At 67.8% G+C, this 20,122-nt stretch overlaps 4 protein-coding genes across 4 annotated transcripts; 1 reads left to right on the top strand and 3 right to left on the bottom strand.

Annotated features, from left to right (window-relative positions):
• Nucleotides 1–137: 137 nt before the first annotated feature.
• On the bottom strand, nt 138–1,979 carry CHLNCDRAFT_138441 (hypothetical protein; the record flags this gene model as incomplete). The annotated part of the gene is made up of 7 exons (XM_005844835.1): nt 138–182; nt 307–424; nt 553–632; nt 843–1,058; nt 1,258–1,442; nt 1,544–1,740; nt 1,864–1,979. The coding sequence occupies 7 exons, from the start codon at nt 1,977–1,979 to the stop codon at nt 138–140; spliced, it is 957 nt and encodes a 318-aa protein (XP_005844897.1).
• Nucleotides 1,980–2,215: 236 nt separating this feature from the next.
• Nucleotides 2,216–4,983, bottom strand: CHLNCDRAFT_138440 (hypothetical protein; the record flags this gene model as incomplete). Its single annotated transcript, XM_005844834.1, has 8 exons — nt 2,216–2,710; nt 2,864–3,364; nt 3,464–3,546; nt 3,659–3,828; nt 3,996–4,273; nt 4,457–4,544; nt 4,634–4,807; nt 4,970–4,983. The coding sequence occupies 8 exons, from the start codon at nt 4,981–4,983 to the stop codon at nt 2,216–2,218; spliced, it is 1,803 nt and encodes a 600-aa protein (XP_005844896.1).
• A 232-nt stretch (nt 4,984–5,215) lies between these two features.
• Nucleotides 5,216–13,301, top strand: CHLNCDRAFT_138439 (hypothetical protein; the record flags this gene model as incomplete). Its single annotated transcript, XM_005844936.1, has 31 exons — nt 5,216–5,344; nt 5,475–5,564; nt 5,713–5,907; nt 6,144–6,317; nt 6,475–6,540; nt 6,690–6,756; nt 6,890–6,936; nt 7,125–7,224; nt 7,371–7,495; nt 7,659–7,760; nt 7,884–8,100; nt 8,207–8,304; nt 8,409–8,435; nt 8,630–8,771; nt 8,938–9,041; nt 9,154–9,216; nt 9,325–9,399; nt 9,535–9,619; nt 9,750–9,802; nt 9,948–10,070; nt 10,205–10,287; nt 10,441–10,590; nt 10,729–10,786; nt 10,931–11,060; nt 11,222–11,303; nt 11,429–11,468; nt 11,624–11,760; nt 11,966–12,566; nt 12,693–12,779; nt 12,966–13,035; nt 13,150–13,301. The coding sequence occupies 31 exons, from the start codon at nt 5,216–5,218 to the stop codon at nt 13,299–13,301; spliced, it is 3,672 nt and encodes a 1,223-aa protein (XP_005844998.1).
• A 199-nt stretch (nt 13,302–13,500) lies between these two features.
• CHLNCDRAFT_138438 (hypothetical protein) lies at nt 13,501–15,083 on the bottom strand (the record flags this gene model as incomplete). Its single annotated transcript, XM_005844833.1, has 7 exons — nt 13,501–13,584; nt 13,738–13,844; nt 13,935–14,033; nt 14,179–14,285; nt 14,405–14,541; nt 14,890–14,984; nt 15,077–15,083. 7 exons carry the CDS (start codon nt 15,081–15,083, stop codon nt 13,501–13,503), a joined length of 636 nt encoding a protein of 211 aa, XP_005844895.1.
• Between the last annotated feature and the right edge of the window lie 5,039 nt (nt 15,084–20,122).

The following is a 20,122-nucleotide window of genomic DNA, read 5'->3' as shown; positions in this document are numbered from 1 at the left end:
ACACAAGTCCCCAGCAGGATGTGAAAATATGAATATTCGTTGAAGTATATGCAGCAGCCGTGGCAGGACTGCCGCACTGCGGGCTGCAGCGTGCCCTCGCACTGGCACATGACGCTGCCTCCTGCCACGGTGCCATCCTACTGGCACTCTGGCATGGTGCGCGCATAGGCTTGGACGTCGGCCTGCACGATACAGAAACACACAGGGGGTGGGGAAGAGCTGTCATGGACTGTCATGGACCGAGGAGCGCTGCAAGAGGCTGTTGTTGAGAATGCTCATGCCTTTGCGCCGCCAACCAGCAGTCACCTTGGCCCAGCCGCCGCCCCGGGCAGCCGCCGAGTCATGTGCTGCAAGAAGGACATCGTAGTCCAGGCCCTCGGCGGCCAGCAAGCAGAACGACTTGCGGATCTGCTTGTCGTCGCAGCTGCAACCGAGCGGGCAGCCACATCGTGTGTGTGGGACGGAGATCAGCTGGGCTGGTGTCGCATGAAGGGTCCCGCTGCACGTCCCTGAGCAGGGCAGGGCGGGGCACAAGGACCAGCAGGCACGCACTTTTCAGGACAGATGAAGTTGGGGCGTCCCCGCAGCGTGATCCCAGGCAGTGATGCCACCGGCTGGTAGGTGGTGACCACCTGCGCCACGGGCAAGGCAAACCAGATGCTGGGTGGGCGGTTGAGCAGCTGGCACCAGAGGCGTTTGGGGCTGGCGGGCTTCACATGCCTGAGACTGACACGCTGCCTCGGCTTGGGTGCTGACGCGACCTGGTGCCCCCGACGAAAGGCACTGCCCCTGCTCGAAAACATCTGCTGCCAGAACCATGCCTCGCGGCGAACCCCACCCACCCTTGGGTCGTTGGCATCGCTGGAGCTGGAGAGGCTGAGGCTGGGCTTGATGAGGGAGATGGCGTCGGCGGCCAGCAGGATGCGGGAGGGTGTGTGCAGCAGGCTGAAGTGGCCGGGGGTGTGTCCGGGGGTGGCCACCCACCGCAGGTCGCTCAGCCCATACTCCCGCAGGTCTGGCACAGACAGATCCAGGAGGCGCGCCCGGGGCGCCGGCACCTGCAGGCAGGCAGGCAGCTTGGTCGACGTCGAGAGGTTGGCGTGGCAGCGGGGCGACGAGCTCGCCATGTGAGCGGCAGCGAGGGAGCAAGCAGCAAGGATGAGGAGCTGGAGGAGAGGACGGGACTGCTGTGCCCCCTGGCACGGCCCGCCTCCCCGCCTGCGCCCGCCGGCCCCACGCGCCACAACTTGCCTTGACCGGCCCCTCCTCGCTCTCCAGCCCCGTCCAGCGCAGGCAGCGTGCGTACAGGCTGTCCTTGGCGGCGTACCGCCTGTCGCCCACCAGGAACGGCTCCTCGGCGGGGTGCATCACCACTGGGGTGTCTGGATAGGCGGCCATCAGCAGCGGCACAGCACCAACATGATCGAAGTGGCCGTGAGTCACTGCAAAAACGCACAGGCAGGGATGCGGTCTGAGGGAGCTGCTGAACTCACCGCGGTGGCAACTCGCAGTGCAGCAATGCATCCCCCATACCCCCGCTCACACACGATGGCAGCCAGCACGTCTCCTGCTGGAATGGTGGCCTGAACCGCCGCCACCAGCCGCTCCGCCAGCGGCTGGAGCGCCCCGCTCGTGGGCACCCCTGCATCTATCAGCGTCCAGTTGCCGCTATGTCGCACCAGATTGACCGTGACGGGCATGCCGGGCAGGAAGGGCAGCAGGTGCCAGACCTCGGTCAGGCTGCATGGAAGGAAGCACAGGCGCAAGGGGGCGTCGGAAGCCAGGGCGGCCGCTCACCGACACTGGCGTGGGGGTGGGGGGGGTGAACAGCGGCGGCCCTCGATCCGTCCCCACATTGCGCACCTGTACAGATTGTCTGTCACTTTGACGAAATTGCGGGGTTTGGGGAAGGTCTGGGTCGCAAGGTAAGCAACCACACCTCCCAGGGCGGCGGCCAGGAGGGGCCCCTGGAGCCTCATGTCGCCGGCGCTGTGTCAGTAGGTGCTAGCACAAACGGACGCCGCCGATGGTGACTGTCAGTCGTACTGCAAAGGACATTGCGGCGCCGACGTGGCGGGGCGGCAGCATGCTAGGGGATCCTAGGCTGGCTTCTCCAGACAATAGCTCCCATTCTGCGCTCCACTCCAGACTATGACACCCATTCTATACCTCCCATTTTGCATTCCCAACAGTGATTACAATCCAAACTCACTAGCTATATTTTGAACCTATCCGCATGGTATTGCCAGAACTTCCCAGCCAGCAAGCCTGCCTCGCCGCCACTGCGCTCCAGCTCAGGCAGGCCACCTTTGCTGAAATCCCGCTCAGCCACATTTCCATCGCTGTTGCCGGTGACCAGGACACCGCCTCGGCAGGCCAGCGCAGTGACCCCGGCCCAGCCGCGGCGGTACTGGCGCTGCGGTGGCTGCTGACTGGATCCTGCCGCACCCTCCTGCCCATCGTATGCTGCTGCTGAAGCTGCGCCTTGCGGTCCGCCTGGTTCTGCTTCCGCCGCTGCCTGCTGCTCCTCGCTGCCACCAGGCCCGTCGGCTGGCGCGCCGCTGCTGCTAGGCGGTGCAGCTGGGGGCAGGCAGCTGTCCAGCTCGGCCAGGCACTCCCCGCTGTCGCTGCACCACACACGCACCGGGGCCTCTCCGTTGCGGTCTGTGGCGGTGACCACTTTCAGGCGGTCCACGTGGATTGCGGTGACCTGCAGACGGAGGCAGGGGGGTGTTCCAGGCATCAACAGCCTTGCCAGGCTACTGGCAGCATGGGTCAAGGGTTCGAGAGCCAGGCAGGGATGCAGAGCAACAGCACCCGACGACCGACCTCCCAGGCCCGCCCACGCCAGCAGGCTCCTCACCGGCCGTGCATGCCCTGCCAGACGCAGCCGCTCGGGCAGGTCCCTACTGCTGCCGCCGCCGCTGCTGCCAGAAGAGGTGGCGCCGGCAGAGGAGGAAAGCACGCGCAGGTCGTATACTCTGGCGCCGTCGCTGCTGCCGACCGCGAGGTTCCAGCCATGCTGTCCAAGGCAGTGCACCTGCTCCGCTCTGTCGGGTGGCAGGGCCACCGCCGCCACCGCCTTCATGCAGCGCAGGTCCAGCAGCTGCGCCCCGCTGCCACCAGACACCAGCAGGCCGTGCGGCTGCAGCGCGGGGCAAGCCGCCACAGGCTGCATGGCTGCCACCGGCGCAGCGCACTTGGCTGTGCCGGTGCAGGCCGCGGTCCATGGGTCCCACGCCTTCACCCGGCTGTCCAGGCTGCCGCTGAGCAGCAGGGCGCTGCCACCGCCAGACTGCCAGACTGCCATGGCCAGGCAGGTGATGGGGGCGCCGTGGCCCCGCAGCGTGGCAATCTGAGGCTTCTGCATTCGCAGCGCAGCAGGACGGCCACTGTCTGCTTCCATACCCACCTCCCCGGCATCGCACAGCATCCCCATGCCGAGCCCAGCCAGCACACCCACCTGCACAGGCGAGGCCAGCAGCGGCGCCAAGCCCCACAGGCGCACTGTGCGGTCCTTGCCTCCTGTGGCCGCGATGGTGACACCTGCACAGCAACCAGCAGGAGCGGAGGAATGAATGCGGCAAGGCTGGATGTGCACCTGCCCCGGCTGTTTGTCAAAGCATGAGGCGGCGTCGGTTCGGTACCATCCCGCCACTCCACGCGCCTGTGCTGCCCGCCACCAGCTGCAGGCTGGTCACAGCTTCCTGGTGGCCTCTCAGCGTGCGAAGCGGGGTCAGCAGGGTCAGCGGCAGGCGGTGTGAGTCGTTGGGTGCGGCCTGCCCGTAATAGTAGCTGGCTGCTGGATCCACATTGGCGGACCACAGCCTGCAGAAGGCAGCCAATACTTATAAGCATGCAGCGTGCGCTGCAGGGTTTCCTTTGCCAAAGGACATGAAAAGCTGGGCAAACAACTGGCGGCAAGCTCAGCACGTGGCGGCGCGTCGTCCCTTCATGCTCCCAGCCCCCTGCACCCCCCACCCACACACACACACCTGATCGTCTGGTCGTGGGAGGCTGTCACTATGCCTGCCCGGCGCACCGCACCACCCAGATCCAGCACAGCGGCTGCGCTCACGCGAGCACTGTGCCCGTAGCACTGTATCGAGCGGTCTGGGGCCAGCCGGCCCGGCGATGGCGTGCACCGCATCTCCAGGGTGCCTCCCTGCGCCGCCAGCGTGAGGCGGCGGGCGCCGCTGCCGTGCAGGGAGACCAGGTGCACTGGCGTGGTGTCAGTGGTCCATTCGCGGCTGGCGGGGCCGGTGGAGCGCAGCTGCAGGGGCGGAGGCGTGGCAGAGCAGCGGCAAACATGTGTGTGTTCCAGCAAACCCTGCGGCTCCCCACCCTTCGCCAGTGCATGTGGCAACCGCCTCGCTGAAGACAACGCCAACCCACGTGCCTGCTGGCAGGCTGTGTGCGTCCTGAGGAACATGTCCCGCCAGGTGCCAGGCGCCACACCCCCGCCGGCTCCGCCATGCTGCTGCAGAGACGCTGGGGGCTGCGTCAGGCGCTGCCACGGCTCGGGGAACTGGCGGGCGTACAGGCTGCAGCAGGGAGAGCAAACACAGGTGTGCGGTCGGCTTCCTGCCTCCTCCAGCTGGCTACGTAACACCAACCACTGATGTCAGCTCACCTGCTCCACAGGCGATCGTTGCTGGCCACGGCATGCCGCAGCGCAGCGCAGCTGGAGGCCAGCGCCGCCACCTCGTCGTGCTGTAGATGCTCGCAGACGGCGGCAAAGCCATCCGGCTCCAGGCTGCCGAGAGCGCAAGCTGGTGGGCTGGTCGCCTCGGGGCCATCAGGCGGGCTGCAGGGATTTGGGCACACCGGGATTACGCGTGTATGAGCCTCGCTGGCTCCAAATCCGCTCTGTAAGTTGAGTCGAGTCACGGCAGCGGCGGCAGCGGCGGCGGCGCCACAGCGCACGCCACAGGCGGCGCCTGATCACGGGTTCCCAGACGCTACTTACACTGCATTCGACATCGCCTATGCTGTTAGAGGCCTTGGCCGCTGCTCATTTCTGCTTCTGCAAATGCAACTGGCGCGCAGGCTCTCTCGGCAGGGCCGCACAGATTGCCGGTGATAACGGGTACACAATGAGCATCGCCAGACCCACCAATTCCCCCGTTTCCAAACTCGCCTGTACTGCTGGCCAGGGCGGCACAAATCACCGCGCACGGGGCACCCTCGCCCGATCGATCTGTCACGAGAATCGATGTGGCGAGGGACCACCAGGGCGCTGTCGGCGCTCTCTCCCTCCGCCATCGGTCTGAGAGCAGCGCTTGCCCCTCGGTGCGCTTCCACCGTAGTGGCATCGGCCCGCATCAGCCACAAAGTCAGCAAGGTGCGATTGACGTGCTGGTCGTGAGTGCTGCCGCTGCCGCCACGCCTGCCGCCAGTCGACACAGTGCCGCCAGGCCACGCCAGCGCTTTGCATCCACAGTTCCCTGGTGGCCTCTTGAACCTTACCCCAGGATGTGGCCGAGTACTGGCAGCGTGTGCTGGACACGAGCGTGGACAAGACGACGGCGCGGGCGCTGCTGCCCAACCTGGATGTGCAGCAGGTGGGTGGGTGGGTGGGGCCCTGCTAGTGCTGGCAAGGTCTGTCGGTGCCTGTGTGCAGTGTGTGATTGCATGCTCATGCGCAGTGCCGATGCTGTCTGCCTGCATGCGGCGCATGACGTGCATGCATGTGGGGGCGCCTGTCCGCAGGTCCTTGGATTGAGGGTGCCGGCAGAGGGGGAGGGTGCCGCGGCCGAGGGCAGCAGCGAGGATAGGTCGCCGGCACCGGCGCCGAGGGTGCGCCGCGGGCCCGCCTTTGGCGGCAGCAAGCGGGGGCGGCCCCCTCTGCACTCCTACTTTGCCAGTGTGAAGAAGCAGTACCCCAAGTATGTGACGCTGGTACGGGTGAGTTTCCTGGCAGCTGCCCCGGGGTGGGGTGCCCGTCTCTGCTGCTGCTGCGAGTTTTGGCATGCCTCGCTGGTGCAGGCCAGCAGCCCAGCGCTCGTCCCCGGCTGCCTGGTGGCTGGTCGGCGGCCTCCCCACCCAGCGCTGGGCTGCTGCCGCTGCTGCCACGGTCTGTTGCCACCCCACCCACCCACCACTCGCACCCACCACACACTCCCCTACTCCTTAAGCTGCAGGTGGGCGAGTTTTACGAGACCATCGGCATTGATGCGGTGCTGCTGGTGCAGCACGCGGGGCTGAACCCCATGGGCAGCGGCGTGACGCCGCGCGCGGGCTGCCCGCGCCAGAACCTGCGCCGCACGGTGGACGACCTCGTCAGCGCGGGGCTGTCGGTGGTGGTGTGCGAGGAGGTGGGCAGGAGTGGGGTGGTGGCAGGTGGCAGGGGCTGGGTGATCGGGTGGCGAGGAGGGGGGCGTTGGCGTGTTGTTGCCACCCCACCCACCCACCCACCCGCCTGCCTGCCTGCCTGCCCTGCCTGCCCGCCTGCCCTGCCTGCCCTGCCCCCAGGCACCTGAGCCCTACTCCTACGGCTCCATGCGCACCCGCCAGAAGCAGCGCTACGTGGCGGCGGTGGTGCGCCTGCCGCCGCCAACTCCGCCCCCTCTTTGCCCCCGGCTGCCCCTGCGCTGGTTGCGCTGGCAAAGCTGCGCGCAGCTGCGTGCTTTCGCATGGCATGCCTCAACCTCGCCGCTGCTTTGCCGCCTGCCCGGTGGCTGCCGCAGGTCACTCCCGCCAACCCCCACCTGCTGCACGGGCTAGTAGATGACGACACAGGCAGGCTGGAGAGGGGTCAGGGGAGGGGCAAGCCACAGCAGCAGCAGCAGCAAACAGCACTGGGTTTGTGTTGTTGTGTCTATCTTGCGCTCGCTCACAATCACTCCACAGCCCCACCAGCCTGCCCACCCACCTCCCTCGCCTGCAGACATAAACATAGACGCCGCGCCGCCCCTGCTGGCCCTTGTTCCTCAAGTGAGTTGGGGAGGGCCGTTGGTCTGGCTGCCCTCGTGCCAGCTAGCCAGCACCCGGCGGGCCAGCAGGTGCTCTGCACCCGCCTGCCAACAGCCGCCCCTGCCTGTTGCAAATCTCGGGCGGCTTTCTTCCACATGCCTGCTGCCGCCCCTGCCGCTGTCCTGCCACCCCCTGCGTGCTTGCCGCAGGTGGGCGGGTACACGGTGCTGGAGGTGAGCGTGGACCTGCAGGTGGTGCAGGTGATGGAGGGGCTCACCGAGGACGCCGTGTACGCGCGCCTGCACGAGGGTGGGTGCCACGTGGCGGCGGCTGGTGTGGCGGTGGTGCTGTGTGGGCGGGTGCAAGGGTGAGGGTGCAGTGCGCCCTTGACACATCGTGCCTGACAAGCCTGGCCCCATCCCTGGACCCCACCCCGCGCGCCGCTTCTGGCGCAGGCGGGCTGGCGCCGCCGCTCTTCCTGCACGTCCCCGCCTCCTCCGCCTCCTCCGACCGCCGCCTGAGCGAGGGCACGTTTGAGCGGGAGTGGGAGCAGCGGGTGGCAACCATCTTCCGCTCGCAGGTGGGTGCGGTGCAGGTGGACGCAGGCTTTGGGTAAAGGACGCACTAATGCGGTGTAGTGGGTGTGGGGGCTGGGGCATGGGAGGGCCCCTATGCGGCGAGCGCAAAGGGTGCTCAAGCTGCCCTCCGCCACCACCCGCCTGCCCATGCCTGCTTCGGTACAGGTGGGCGTGGTGGAGCGGTACAACGACCCCGACTGGCTGGAGGGCCTGCTGACCCGCGTGCGCCTCATGCTGGGCCTGGACGCCGCCACGCCCTTCACAGTGGTGAGCAAGCGGCTGCCCGCCTGCCAGCAGGTCCCTTGGGGCGGGGAAGTGCGGCGAGGGCAGGCAGACTGGGTGGTGAGCACCTGCAGCTGGCCCTTGCCTGTCCTCCCCACACGCGTGCAGATCCGGGCCTCCACCAAGGACCGCCCCCGCCCCCTTTACTACTCCACCGCCCTCAACCTGGGTCTGCACAAGGCACGCGGCCAGCCCTGCCTGGTGGACTATCTGCTGCCAGACGGCACCCCGCTGCCTGCGCGGCGCTGGATGCGCCGCCTGCTGCTGCTGCCGCCGCCGGCCACCACCGCGGCGGCGGTGCACCGCGTCTGCCGCATCCTGGCGGGTGCGTCCCCCTCCCTTTAAGCCCGCCTGCCCCTCCCTGCAAGCAGCTACGACCTGGGGGTGGTGTGCTGTGCGGTCCCACTGTGCTGCCCCACGCTTGCCCGCAGACCTGCGCGAGAGCCTGCCCGTCTTCCCGCTGGTGCCCGCCGCCAGTGTGGTGCTCAAGCTGCGCAACCGGGAGGCGAACGACACCTTCTTTAGAGAGGTGTGCGGTGGGCTTGGGCTCACAGCCTCGGGTGGCCAATGCAGGCAGGGGAGCTGCGGCATCTGTAGCTGCTGATGTGTCTTGTACCGCCGCCGCTGGTGCAGATTGGGGAGCTGTGCCAGGCACTCCTGGTGAGCCCAGCAGCTGCCTGGCCCAGGCAGAAGCTGCCCTTGCCCCCCCTGGCCCAGCAGTTGCCCGCTGCGCGTGTTGCTGGACCTGCAGCTGCGCCCAGACGCTTCTCCTCTGGTCCAGGGCAGCTTGGCAGGTGGCGCTCCCAGGGGCAGCGGATGCCTGTCACCTCCTCACGCTGTGTGTGCCGCCGCAGGATCTGCTGTCCCGTACCAATGGCGAGATACCGGTGCTGGCATCCAGCCTGCTGGAGGTGTCGTGCCGGGAGATGGGCGTGGCGCTGACCAGGGAGCAGCTGCAGCAAGGCTGCGCCACCGCGCTGCAAGCCATTCACGAGGGTAAGCGAAACGGGAAGGATAGGCAGGCCGCAGTTCCGCAGCTCTGCGGCGTCCACTGCACTGTGCAGACGTCTGCGAGTTGTGTGCAGCAGCAGGGCAGCTCAGGCAGCGCTCACGACAGAGGTGCTTGATGAATGGCCGCCCCACCTCACCCTAAACCGTGCAGTGGTGGACCACGACACGCAGCTGGTGGGGGGCGACCCCGAGTGGCCGCCAGAGCTGGAGGACTGCTGCGAGGATGTGCGGGAGGGGCTGTGGCGCCTCAAGCAGGTGTGTTCTGTGCAGCCTCTGGGCAGCTTGGTCGCCGTGTGCCGCTGCCGCGATAGCTTGTTGACTGGCCGGGCGGCTGCGAGTCGAGCACAAACGCGTGCCTGGCCCACAGGCGAATGAGGGCCCCTTCCGGGGCAAGGTGCGAGATGAAGTGATGGCGGAAGACTGCGAGGCGGTGAGTGGGCACCCAGCCTTGCCTGGCCCATCCCACATCTGCACAGATGAGCCGCATGAGCTGACCTCCGCCCCTGGCCGCCGCCGCCGCCACCGCCGCCGCCCGCAGGTGGCCATGGCAGCAGACCGAGTGCGGCGCGAGCTGGAACTCGCCTTTGAGCCGCTGCTGCTCGCGCACACGCGGGTGGGTGCGCTGCCACCTCGCCGCCCCTGCCTATCCTCCTCTCGCTCCTGCTGTGTGCGCACACCCTGCTGCGATCACCCGCACCACCCAGTGCCTCTCCAACTTCTGACCCCCCCACCTGCCTTCTGGGCGCAGGCTGGCGAGCCTGCCAAGCTGAAGCCCTCCATCATCTATGACTCAGCCAACAACGCCCTGTGGCTCAGGATACCCAAGAACGCAGGTTAGCGGGATGGATTGATGTAGGGGATGCGGAGCGCAGCTTGGGGCAGTGCGAGTGACAGCAAGCGGCCTGTTGCCGCCGCCTGTCGGCCATCAGTCGCGGGTGCTGCTTGCACCCGCCTTGCCTGCAGCAGCCCAGCAAGCAGCCGGGGACCTCATCCACCCTCACGACCGCAACGGCAGGGTGGGTGCGCTGATGCCTGCCTGCCCTCTGCCGCCATCTCAAGCTCCGCCTGCTGCCACGCTTCCTCATGATACGATGCGTGTTCCCCCCGATGAGCATGTGTTGCTGCTGCTGCCTTACATCTGTGCCTGCTCTTGCTGTGCAGCTGGAGTCCTCAGCCTATGCCAGCCATGGCCTGCAGTCTGCCCTAGACGACTACCGCCGCGCCTGCTACGACTCTGCCGCTGCCGTGCGCAGGCACCTGCGGGAGCTGGCCAGCCAGCTGCAGGTGGGGTGGAGCGCCTGCGGAGTTTCACTGATTTTGTGTAGCCTGCAGCTGCTTTCGTGTGGCTATCGTTGCCGGCTGAAGGCTCGGCGCTTGGCCTTCCTCCGCGCGAGCTTGGCCCTTGCCAACGAGTGCAGGCAGTGAACACGGAGCTGGTGTGTGCCGCCACCATGGCAGTGTCCGCTGCGGCGCTGGATGCCCACACCCGCGAGGCGCTGAGGTGAGGAGCGCCCTTCGTGCTGGCCAGTAGGTGGGCCGTGGCACACCTCTGCTCTCCGTTCCGCACCTCTCCTGCCTGAGATGAGAGGGGACGGGGCTGGTGCCTCGACACACAATGGCGCGTGTGATGCACCCCTGGCGGCCTGGTGCGCAGGCGGGGCTGGCATCTCCCCACCCTGGCCTACACTTCCGACGGCAGCGGCGCCCCGGCAGCCCTGCCCACAGCTCAGGAGGGCTCCCAGGCTGCCCTGCCCGCCGCTCAGGACGCCTCCCAGCAGCAGCCCTTTGAGGTTGTAGATTTCTGGTGAGCTGGGAGCTGTCCAGCGGCAGTGCCGATGTGCACTTGGTGTCTGTTGAGAAGCAGCTCGGAGCGGAGGGCTTCCCCTCGCCTTCATTGGCTGCTTTGTGTCGCCCGCCTGTGAACCTGCGCCTGGCCCTGCAGGCCCTACTGGCTGGATGGCTGGGAGACTGCCACTGTGCGCAACACGCTGAGCCTGGAGGTGGGCTCTGGAGCAGCACCTCGTGCCACCTCTGAGCAACAAGCCGGCGCCGGTGCTCGCCGCGCTGCTCGCCACCACCACTGCCTGGCAGGCTTGACCTTGCCGCTGCCCCGGCCCCCGGCCCCTCCCCTGCCACTGCTACAGGGCATGGCGCTGCTGACGGGTCCCAACATGGCCGGCAAGTCAACCGTCCTGCGCTCCATGTGTGCGGCGGCGCTGCTGGGCGCCTGCGGCCTCTACGCGCCCGCCGCCTCCGCCACCGTGCCATACTTTGGTGGGTGTCTTCGTGGTGTGGCGGGCGTGGTGGTGGCGACCCTGCGCCTGCTTCACGAGCTCCTCTCCTTCCCCCATGCCTGCCAAAGCTGCCCTGCTGGCGTACTTGCATTCCTCTCCCCGTGCGGCCCCGCCACCACCACACCCGCGCTCCGCCCGCAGACGCCTTCATGCTGCGCACCTTTGCCTCCGACTCGCCGCTGGAGGGGCGGTCCTCGTTTGCGGTGGAGATGACGGAGATGCGGTGAGGGGGCAGGGAGCGGCGGTGGTGGTGTGTGGGTGTGTGTAGGGGTGGGGTAAAGTCGCCTCCATCTTGGTGAACAGCCCCATCCATCTGCGAGAAATCACCGCCCTCCCGCTGGGCTGCAGGTATGTGCTGGAGGATCTGTCCCCCAGCTCCCTGGTGCTGGTGAGCGGCGCCCCGTGGGCCTGCCCGTCTGCAGGCCGTTGACCAGCCCGGCGGGCTGCGGCGGCCTGGCTGCGAGCTGCGGGGTTGGCCTGCTGGCCGCCGCCTGCGTGCTGCCCGCTCACCTTTCCCGCCTGCTGCGCCCGCCCGCTACCCAGGTGGATGAGCTGGGCAAGGGCACCGAGGTGCGGGCGGGGTCGGCGCTGGCGGGCGCCCTAATGGAGGAGCTGGATGCGGCGCGCTGCCGCGGCATCTTTGCCACCCACCTCCACTCCCTGGTGGACATGAACCTCAAGTCAGTACGGGGTGGCAGGGGTGGCAGGGATGCAGGGCTTGGAGGGCAGGAAAGACCTGCGTTGGACGGCAGCTTGGCTGCGGGCTGCCGGTTTGGTGGGAGTCTCGGCGATGCCGCCACCCCGACAACAGTCCCTCGTCTCTCGCGTGCTGGCCCATGCCGTGCCGCGCCGTGACCCGGGGCCCCGCCCTTGCCGCGCGTGCAGCCTGACCAACACCGAGTTCCTGATGATGGAGACTGCGCCGGCTGAGGAGGAAGACGAGGAGGTGCTTCGGCCGCTGCTGATGGCAGGGCTGGAGGAGGGCGGCCGCCAGCGCTCCGGCGCCGGGCGGGCCAGCAGCGGGGGAGGCGCCTCCGGCCAGGGCGCGCCTCGCAAGCCCACCTGGCGCATCGTGCCGGGCATCAGCACCGTGAGCCTGGCGCTGGATGTGGCACGCCGGTGCCGCCTGCCGCGCCGTACCCTGGACCGTGCGGGGCAGCTGTACGGCCAGCTGGATCCCATGGTGGCACGCCCAGAGGTCAGCGCCAGCCCTGCCGGGGCGGAGGCGCAGCAGCCTGTAGATGCAGCAGCAGCTGGAGCAGGTGGAAGCAGCCCACTCCGAGGCAGGGCCGCACGGATGGCCAAGCCGAGGGCCAGCCGTTCTGGGGCCGGCAACGGGAGCAGTGCCGACAGCAGCCCCTGGACGCTCGCGGCGGCAGCCAGCACGCTGCAGCAGGTAGCTCAGGAGTCTCTGGCTAAGTGCACCGCGGAGGCGTCCAGCGAGGGCGCAGGGCAGGAGGCGGCGCAGCAGCTGCAGGTGGCGCAGGTGAGACGAGGCATGTTCTCTAGCTGCCTCACTGCTTTGTGCTGCTGCCATGCGTGGTTATCTTGACACCAGTGCCAGCACAGCATTATGACGTGTGCCTGCCCAATCTGGGTTCATTTCCTGCAGTACGTGCTGCGCGGCCAGGCGCCCGCCCCCTCCACCGTGGGCACCTCCTGCGTGTATGTGCTGCGCCGCCCCGACGGCTTCTTCTACGTCGGCTCGACAGACAGCCTGTACGACCGCATCCGAGCGCACCGCCAGGCACGCCGACGCGCGTGCCTGCTGCCGCTGCTGCTGTGCACAGCGCAGAGGGCAGCCAGCCCCCGCCCTTGACAACCCAAGCTGCTGAGGCTGCGTTGGTCATGCTGCGTGTTGCTGGTGATGCCATGCTGCCTGCAGCGTACGGGGCATGGCGGGCCCAACATGGACCTTGTGTATTGTGTGCTGGGGCCGGGCGCCGCTGGGCTTGGTGAGCGCGGTTCTGTTTAACAAAGCATGCTGGGGTGTGTGTGGAGCTTGGTGGGGTGCTCTACCGATGCTGCCCGCTGATGCTGATGCGCCTCCGTGCATGCCACGCTTGCAGCCAAGGCAGTTGAGAGCTGCGTGATCCGGGAGCTGCAGCGCCGCGGATTCCCCATGCGGTCGGCCACAGACGCACGGCGCCGGCACGTGGCGGGTGCTGGCAGCGGCGGCAGCAGAAGTCCTGCGGAGAGTGCAGCTGCTGCTGGCAGCTGAGCTGGGGAACGTGCAGGTTTGGGGCTGATGTTGCCGCCAAAGTAGCCCTGGATTGCCCATCGACATGGTTATGGATATCCCGAGGTGGCATGCCAACGCTTGGTGTAATGTCTGTTGGTTACACGGCCTCTTTTCCTGCCAAAATGTCATGTGACAACAACCCCCACAGCACCATTGCATATGTCGGTGCTCCAGCCTGTCAGTCCAGGAACCAGCGGCTGTCCCCACCAGGCATGTGCCGCATGTCCTCGGTGGCAACCACAAGCGCAGCTTCGTTGGCTACCTGCGGCAGACAGTCTGGCTGCAAGCTCAGCAAGCCGACCCAGGACAGCGAGGTCCACCGCGGACGTCTGCACAAGTTCAACCACTTATTCAACTTCTGCTCAGATTTCTCTACCACAAAGGGTGCTTGCCAACCTGCAGCAATGATGCTCACCTCCCTGATGCGGCGCATCATGTCGTGATGCTCGTGCCAGCTGGCATACACGTCAGCTGGGGGCGGCCGCCCAGGCAGCACATGCTGTTGCCACAACCGGCTGATCACTGCAGCAGGGTTGAGAAGCAGGCGCTGGGGTGACATCCTACTGATGCACTTGCTTGAAAGAATGTCGCCAGCCTGCAACCTGCCATCACCTAGCAACATGAGGCGCAGCAGCTCGTCATCTCTCTGCATACGGAACACCCGCATGCCCTTGGTGGCTGACCGGCTGACTAGTAAGCCGCTACGGGTGCCTGCGGAGTGGATGATGGGAAAGCAGGAGGCAGTGGTGTAGAACACCAATAGACTGACCGACAAACAGCGGGCAGCAGTGTACGGCTGGGTGGCACCACAACAAAGCGCCACTATCAACGTGTGCAGGTAGCCCTGGCTCCTCACCCGCACACAGCATGTGCAGCTGCAGCTGCGGCACCCACTCCGGCGGCACTGCTGTCCGCGGGCCGCGGTCAGCAACTGCAAACTCATTTGTGCGCAGCCGCCCGCCCCTGCATGGCAGGAGCATGGGCATGAGATGGGCTCTCACAGCAGCGCGTTGCGTACATGCTGCCAGCAGCAAGCGTCAGGTATGCAACCCAGCAAACAATCCACACTGCTTTCAACCAACCTGCGCGAGTGGCCAAAGGGGCAGGTATTTTTCACTTCAACCACTTCAATCTGCAATCCAGCACTGCTGCTGTTGCTGCTGCTGCCGCTGTTGCTGTCGCTGCTGGCCCCGCCTGCTGCAGCCCCTGTGCTCGCCAGCTGCAGGTGGGCCAGCAGGCTGTCAATGTGCCCTGGCGATTGAGGCTGTGATGCTTGCTGCAGCTCCGAGGTGCCACCATTGCCAGCTGCTGGAGGTGCCGATACTGTCGCTTGCAAGCTAGGCATTGGCGTCTGTCCATGCCGTATGAGGGCATCTGGAGAAGCACCGATGGGTGGCAGGCTGCCAGGCGCAAAGCCCCAGGATGCAGGCAGCATGTGTTGCTGCAAGCGGCAGAGCCCAACCTGCAAACCAATCAGCCAGCAGGACAAAATTTGAAAGGCGGATGCAGCTGACAGGAAGCAGGAACAAGGTGTTCGCCAATACACCAGGACGCCGCGGCGACGCACCTCTGCCAGCTGGCTCTGCGGGAATGCGGCCGCCACCTGCAGCAACGCGGCCGCCTCTTGCGTCTTGCCCCACGAGCAGCAGATCGACAGCAATCCTGCGAGCGGGGACAACGGGTGGTGGTGGGTGTGCAGAGCACGGCAGACTTGTTGTACTGATTAGCGATGCATTGCGTGCATGCCAAACAACGTCCCATCTTTTCCTCCCACCTAGGCTGCTCAACGTCCGTGCCTTCTTCAACTTCTGCTCCTCGCTCACAGCGCCACAGCAGCCTCCGCCTGGCCCCCGTCCTGCCGCTGCTACTGCTGCTGCCTCTGAATGCAGGAGTGCTGCTGCCGCCTTCGCCGCATGCTTCTTCTGCCGTCGCCTTGCATGCCTGCTCATGCTGGCCCCAGCCCCAGCAGCGGCATGCTCTCCTGAGGCTGCTGCTGCCACTGCTTGTATTGTGGGAGATGAGACGTTGGCCCTGCTTGCATCCTGTACGACGTTTTGTCTCCTCGCTGCCGCCGCATGTCCTGCTTCCTGCCCCTTGGCAGCATTGTACGCCACCACCGCTGCTGCATTGTGGGCTGCTGCCGCGGCCGCCATGGCCGTGTCGGGACTGCTGTCGGCTGCGTGGTGGCGCAGGTGGTGGTAAGCCCGAAGCAGCTCGCCGTGTCCCGCCCTGCAAGGTAGCAGGTGGAGCAAGTGCGTGGCGTGCGGGCAGTTGAACGCTCAACACGTCGCATGCATGAACATGAGGCACACCATTAGATGTTGTGAGCTGCATGCCAACAAACACGATACCAGCCACGGCATGCCACAGTCGCAGCGCGGCGCTTGCCTGCCACTCGGAATGCCCATCTTCTTGGCAGCCGACTTTTCGTGAAGCCCCAATGCCGCACGCACCAACCCTGCGGTCAGGCACTCCCACACAAGCATATGTGCTGCCAGTCTGGTGCCCAGCAGCCAAACACGCCAGTCCATGTTCCTCCTGCCCTGTCCTCCTTCCTGCCCGCCAGTCTCCCTGGCCAGGCCCGCCCCGCCTTACCGGAGGTCAGAACGCCCTCATGCAGCTGATCCCACAACGGATCGTCCTGGCGGACATATCTGCACCAGCAGCATGTCCAGGGTGGTTGACTGGCTTGGGGCGGCTGCTTGAACGAAGCCGGCGTGCCGGCAGGCGGCGCACCGATGAGACTCGGGGCCTGCCAAGACTAGGTCCTCCATTGGCGGCAGGGCCTCCAACGCCACCCTGGGATCCTCCCTGATCTGCTGCATGGGTGGGCCGAGCCTGTAGACGTTTGGCAGCCGCCCCCACTCCCTCTCCAAGGCTCGGATGCTCGGGCCCACCGTTGGCCTTGCCCCACCTGCTGCTGGCATAAAGTAGGGCATCAATTGAATTGATCGCCGTCCTTCATCCATTTGCATCTTGTCTTGAGGGTTCCTTCTCCTGCCCCGGCCCAGCTGGCACTCTCGCCTTGGGCTGGATGGAGGCAACCCTCAGGGCAACACATCAGACCGACGCTGGGACTTCCAGTGCTGGCGGCCGTCCTGGCAGGCGGGCTGCCCTTTGAGAAGGCACTCCTGTGCCATCCACGGCAGTGGTGTCTTTGCCCAGCCACTGGCGGCACTCTTCGACAGCCCCAGCGGCGCGTGTGGCAAGCCCGCAGCTTGCTGCACCGCTCTTTACTCCAGCAAGCTGGCTCTCCACAGGTGAGAGCGCCCCCCCCGAGGGTGCGGCGAGCCCCTGCAGCGAGTGCAGGCATACACAAGCACACTGCAAGCCACGGGCCGGGGACAGGGAGGCGTAGGGCAGGGGATTTGCAGTAGCGGCAGGGGGCGCCACGAGCCGGCCCGCCACCACCGCATTTGCTGGCCTGCATTTGCACTGCCAGTCGCCAGCAGCTTGCGCTGGTTGCCGTCATTGAGCGTGCGGCTGCGGGATGCTGTTGCGCAGCCTGTTTGGCACAGCCAGGCCGCCCACATGCATTTCATCACAGCAGCCGGCAGCGGGGGACGGCGGACCACCTCCCCACCCTCTCTCTTGCCCACAGCGCCGGGCACAGGGGAACCACTAATGAACGAGGATGAGGCGAGGCTCAATCATCCTCACCTCCTGTTTTTTTCTGTTTTACCTGCATCCTTTGTCGCTAATGCGCGCTCACTGCCCTGCCGTGCTCTGTGCGCAGGCTGTTTACACGTCTGCTGCTGTGCGCCCACGTGTTCTGCCTTCTGTCCGTGCTCAGCGGCATGGCAGCGGCGGCGCAGCCCGACCAGGAGAGCCAGGCAAGTCGGGGGCGCCCGTGCAGGCAGGCAGGCAGGCAGTTGCCGGTATGCAGCCAGACCGGTGGTACTGAGCAGTTCGTGCTGCCCGCCTTCTTCCCTCTTGCCCCCTCCTGCTTGCTTGGAGGTATCGCGGCTGCCCACATGCCGCCGCCCCTGCTGGCCGCCTTGCAGTGCATGGATCAGCTGCTGAAGGACCTGGCGGCGCCTGGTGGCGCCACCGCCGGCGACGCGGCCAGCCCCTTCAAGGCCTTCGCCCGCCGCGCTCAGCTGGTCATCACCGGGCTGGTCCACATCAGCGTGCTGCTGCTGCCACATCAGCACGACGAGGCCGGCAGCAGCTCCGCGGCCGCCAGCGCCAAGGCGGGCAGCAGCGGCGGCGCCAAGGGCTCGGCGGGCAGCGCGGGCAGCAGCAGGGCGGCGGGCAGCAGCACAGGCAACGCCGACGCGGCCGCCGAGCTCGCGGCAGCGGGCTTCCCTTCGGACGGCTCAAACCTCGAGGAGTGGCAGCGGGTGAGGGCAGCAGGGTGCACAGCGGCGTGGGCATGCCTGCCTGTGCAGCCGCCTGCCCCATCTCGTGCCCAGCTCATCGCCCTGCCTCTGGGGGCTGGCCCGCCCGCAGGTGCAAGGCATTCTAGATAAGACGGCCACGGGGGGCGTGGACTGGCGCAATTGCTGCGTCTACCGAATCACAGAGGAGGGGGGCGCTTCGGTGGAGCCAGAGGTGCGGTGCTGCGCACGCCTGGCTGGCTGGCGCCGGCGGCCCGGCACCCCACGCTTGTGGCCTGCCCAGCTCTGCGGGCGGCATGTGCTTGCCGTGCCTCGCCACACAGCCGCACCGCGACCACATGGGCCTCGCCACACCCCTGCCTGCCCGCAGCCGCCCTATCCTGTCAGTTGCACCGCCGCCTACTATGCGGCCCAGGTCAAGCAGGATGCCGTCATTGCCAACGATTACCCGCAGCAGTAAGCAGCCGGTGCCGCCTGCAGGCTGCGGGCTGGCGCTGCCGGCCTGGCCGGCTGCCCCCCCATGTGGCAGGCGCCTGTTGCTGGGTCACATCCTGCATGCTGGCCTCGGTCCTGCTATCCGCAGCAGCAGCCGGCTGGCCACTCAGCGGGCCGGGCAGGCAGCGGCGGCCCGCCTGCCGGCGCGGCCGCCGGCGCTGACGCATCCCGGCTTCTCCTGCCCCCGCCTGCCCCGCAGTGGCCCCCACTTTGCCGACTGGCGCGCGCTGTACGCCAGCGGCGCTCGCTCCATGGCCGCAGCCCCCATGTATGTGCAGCAGCGGGTGGTGGGCGTGCTGAACCTGGCCTCCCGGGACCCCCACGCTTTCGACAGGTGCGCGCCTGCCAGCCAGCTCTGGCGCCGGCGCTGGCGGGGCTGCCTGGCTCCCGGCTGGCCCGCGCATCCCCCCTGCCGCCCCCCCCACGCGCCTGCTCCACACCACACACGCACACAGTACATGCCCCGCCTCGCTCCCCGCCTCTCTCGCCCCACTCTGCCCGCCCCCCGCCGCCCGCCCCGCCGCCGCCGCCGCCCGCAGGTCTCGCCTGGTGTGGCTGCTGGCGCTGGTGCTGGCGCCCTTTGTGGCGGCACTGCGGTACACCACCCAGGCCCTGGAGATCGAGGCCTTTGTGCAGCGCATCATGCCGCCCCTCCTTGAGCAGAACTACCAGCGCAACACACTCCTCAAGTGCGCGGCCGGCGGCGGCGGCGGCGGCGGCGGCGGCGCCAAGGCCACCGCCAAGGCCGGCGCGCGGCAGGACAGGCCCGCGGCGGCGGCGGCCGACGGCGGCGGCGGCGCTGCTGCCGCGGCGGGCAGCGGCGCCAATGGCAAGGCAGCGGGCGGCGGTGAGGCCGCCGCCAAGCTGCCCACCGGCAGCGACCAGTTTGCTCAGAACGCAGAGGTGCTGATCACTGGGGGGGCGGGAGGCCGCGGGGACGCCGCCGGCGCCACCGACGCGCTGCCACCCGCCGCCGTGCCCGGCGCCGCGTCCGCCGCCGCGGCGGCGCCCGGCCCCGTGGATGTCTCTCCCGCCGCCCCCCCGCCTGCCCTCCCGCCACACGACAAGGCTCTGCTGCCGCGCAGCGGCAACGCCGCCGCCGCCAACGGCGGCTCGGCGCTGCCGCGCGGCAAGTCGGGGCGGGCGGGGCGGGGCGGCGCCGCCGGCAAGCACCCCGCCCCCGTGGTGGCCAACGGCTGGGCCGCCACCGCCGACGCGGCGAGCGGCGGCGCGGCTCTGGGTGAGCCCGGCAAGCCGGCGCAGCAGCTGGGCATTGGGCGCGCCAGCGACGCCTTTGACCCCGCCTCCTTGGACCCCTACCTCTCTGGATACGACTCAGGTGTGGGTGGGTGGGGGCCTGGCAACGAGGGCCGCGGGATGCGGGGCGGCGCGCGCCTGGTGGCCGGTGGTTGGCGGCGGCGGCGGGCGGCCAGGGCGGTCGCACCGCCGCCCATCCAGCCTGCCGCCCGCCCCTCTGCCCCTCGCCTCCTCCTGTGCATCCACCCTGTCGTGGCCCCTCCTGGCATGCATGCTCGCGCGCAATGCCCTCATCAGCTAGCTCCCAACCACCCCTCATCACGCCCCTCCACCCCCTCACACACAGCACACACACACACACACACACACACCACCACCACCCCCACACACGCCACCACCCCACCCCACCCCCGCAGACCTGGACTGGGGCGACTTCTTCTTCAACCTCATCTCCATGTGCATCGTGTACGCCTACTTCTCAGAGGCGGCGGTGGCGGGGGAGTCGCAGGCAGCCATCGTCGTCTCCATGTGCATCGCCGCCATCGACATCGTGCTGCTGGCGCTGCGCTGGCTGTGGTGAGCGGGGGGGCCTGGGGAGGGGAGGGGGCTGGGGGGACGGGCTGTGGGCGGGGGCGGGGGGGCTGGAGAAGAGGGGAGGGGCACTAGGGGAGTGCACAGGGTGGTTGCGCGGAGGGGGAGGGGGAGGGT

Source organism: Chlorella variabilis, assembly GCF_000147415.1.
Source record: "Chlorella variabilis unplaced genomic scaffold CHLNCscaffold_20, whole genome shotgun sequence".
NCBI classification, from domain to species: domain Eukaryota; kingdom Viridiplantae; phylum Chlorophyta; class Trebouxiophyceae; order Chlorellales; family Chlorellaceae; genus Chlorella; species Chlorella variabilis.
Note: the sequence above shows the minus strand (reverse complement) of the source record. Positions and strands in the feature narration are given on the sequence as shown.